The sequence below is a fragment of the Nanorana parkeri genome, unplaced genomic scaffold (assembly GCF_000935625.1).
Source record: "Nanorana parkeri isolate BGI_ZX_2015 unplaced genomic scaffold, ASM93562v1 scaffold2665, whole genome shotgun sequence".
Lineage (NCBI taxonomy): Eukaryota > Metazoa > Chordata > Amphibia > Anura > Dicroglossidae > Nanorana > Nanorana parkeri.
In genome coordinates, this window is record NW_017308933.1 from 71,044 (window position 1) to 73,740 (window position 2,697).

The 2,697-nt window shown below is 53.7% G+C and overlaps 1 protein-coding gene across 1 annotated transcript in view; it reads left to right on the forward strand.

Annotated features, from left to right (window-relative positions):
* Positions 1-2,697, forward strand: part of LOC108802112 (transmembrane protein 182-like) — an 8,335-nt gene that overhangs the window by 1,755 nt on the left and 3,883 nt on the right. Inside the window, 1 exon segment of the mRNA XM_018573998.1 lies at positions 1,855-1,992. Within this exon segment, the coding sequence (XP_018429500.1) occupies positions 1,855-1,992 (138 nt within the window).

A 2,697-nucleotide genomic window follows, 5' to 3' on the forward strand; every position in this document is an offset into this window, starting at 1 on the left:
CCCCCCCCCCCCATGACTGTCACCTGTGTACAAAGCCAACTCCATAAAGACATGATCATCATCAGCAAAAGACCATTTGGCGAAAGAGTATGTAGACACCTAGATATCACCCCGACCCTTATGGTCAAGTACATGGACTCCCCGCCCAATGATGGGGGTCAGAGGTCACCAGTGAAGGTTCTGGTAATACTCCATCATACAAAGACAATTGAGCTCTTCCAGCCTTGTGGTCACAGTTTGGTGAAGACCCTTTTCTGTCCCACCATGACTGTCCCCTGTGTACAAAGCCAGCTCCATACAGACATGGTGGGACCAGTCTGGTGGAGGAACTCGAGTGTCCTGCACAGAGCCCTGACCTCCACCCTACTGAACACCTATGGGGCAGTGACGTGCGGTACCTCTTGCTCCGGGTGAGGCATTCCCCAGCCCCGCCAGACTAAGCCCCGCCAGATGAAGCTCCACCCCCAACCTAGTGTAAAGGAGGAAGGGAGGAGCCTCCCTGTCCCTCACTTGCTCCTCACTGCTGAGGCGCTCCGTCCATGACAGGTTACACAGCGGGGAGGGCTTCCCTTCTCTGTAACCTGTTAGATGACGATCTGAATGGAGAAAAAGCTGTCAGCTTCAGACATGAAGCTGACAGCTTTTTCCTCCATAATTCTAGGTGAGGCTCCGCCCCCACCTGCCTCCCCTGACCGCACTTCCCTGGTATGGGGTGAATTGGAACTTTATTGGTGAGCCAGATCTTCTCATCCAACCTCAGTACCTGACCTCACCCATGGCACAAATTTCCACCGACACCCCCAAAATCTTGTGCAAAGTCTTTCCAGAGGAGTGGAGCATGGCATAGCCACAAAGGGGGGTAACTCCATATTATTGGTCAAGGAAGGGGGAGGGGGGGGGGGGGCAACGACTCCTTTTTAATGGCCATGGGTTCTAAAATGGGAGGGCCAGCAGCATCATATAGGTGTGATGGTCGGGTGTCCACAGACATTTACCCGCATAGTGTACATTGTATCGGTACATTGGGCTGAACTCTAATGTTGATACTTGCCACATTGTTGCTGGGACGCATTGTAACTGGATTGGACTCTAGTGGCCCCTGGACTGTGGACCCCAGAGGGACTTCCTTGCTCTGACTATAGTTATTGAGGGGTTCCTCCTTCTGTACAGAAGATGTTACAATGTATCAAGTTTTGTTTTTTTTAGTGGGGTGCCGGCTGTTCTGTGTTCTTCCGAGAACCTGCTGAGCGGGAATATTTCAGACATTTCGGCTAAGTTCACACCGAGGCGATTCAGATGCCGAGCTGTTTTCGCGTGGCTGTCGCGCGGTTTCGATGTATAGTGATGTCTATGGGACCCAAACCGCGCGACAATCGCCCGAAAATAGCTCCCGCACCTTTTCCCGCGACGGGCGATGTGTTAACATCCTCCATTGACCTCAATGGGCATTTGTGGTTTGCGTGATATCGCGCGATCCAATCCGCGCAATAAATCGCCTAGGTGTGCGCCTGGCCTGCAAGTCACATGAACATGTTTTCACCGGTTTACAACGCAGACGCAATCCAGCTGAGCCGTGTGTGTGGACCGATCCCTCATACAAATCTCCGTACAGTGGGTGAACCGTTCTCATATCTGCTGGTTGGATAAATCACAGAAAAGGTTTCATCCGTAATGACAACAATGTAATGCAAAGTGCGGTAACCCGTAGCAACCAGCGTTCGGCTCTCAGTGGTATAGAGAGGAGTGAAGGATGATTTCTGATTGGCTGCTGCGGGTTCCTCCTCGTTCTGCTCCGTGTGGTGATCCCGGCATTGACATTATAACACAATTACATCTTTTCCTTCTGCTTGGCAGTGTACAGAGGCTTCTGGACGGCGTTCATCGTCCTCGCCGTGGCTGCCAGCCTGGTGGGCGGGCTCCTCCTGGTGTGCGCTGTGCCCTTCGCCGCCGCCCGGCTCTATAAAGTAGGAGGAGGATTCCTCATCACTGCTGGTAAGGTTTGAAGCTGTGCTGACGAGATACACTGGGGGCCGCGAAAGCCGAATTCTGAGATCTGACAGCACCGTGCGCTTTTTGGGGGGATCGTTAACGGAAAAATATTTAGGGGGTCTATTCACAAAGCTGCCGTAGTGAATAACCGACCCGGAGTGAAGCGAGCCGAACGCTGGAACAGCTGATTTCAGCCGTACATCGGGTGGCTTGGGGTCGGCCGAGCATGCTCAGCATGTTCGGCCGACCTGGAGTGCAGTAGTTTGACTCAGCCGATCCAACATCTGGATCGGCTGAGCCGAACCTCCAGCAGGCTACTCGCTGCCGTTCGGCCTATTCTCATGGATGCCGAACAGCAGTGAGGGAATAGCCGAGTGCCGCCGAGGGGCATTCGGCTCGGCTATGCTGCTCGGTACCTCCGTGGTATTGAGCAGAACAGAAAAACAGTCAAAAAATAGAAAACGTTTGGGCGGAGCTAGCAGTGACAGCTAGCTCCGCCCAACTGTTTTCTATTGGCCGGGAACAGCTGTCATTACAATGAGAGCTTGTCAGATATGAAAGCCGGCTCTGCCGAGCTCTCATCCTAATGACACATGGGCGTACGTGGTTAGCTGGTAACCAGGGACGCCGATCTGTCTCTGCGAGTGGCCGGAGCCAGCCGTGAGATGACGGCTGGCTCCGCCCAGCTGCCAGCAGCAGGCTGTCGGC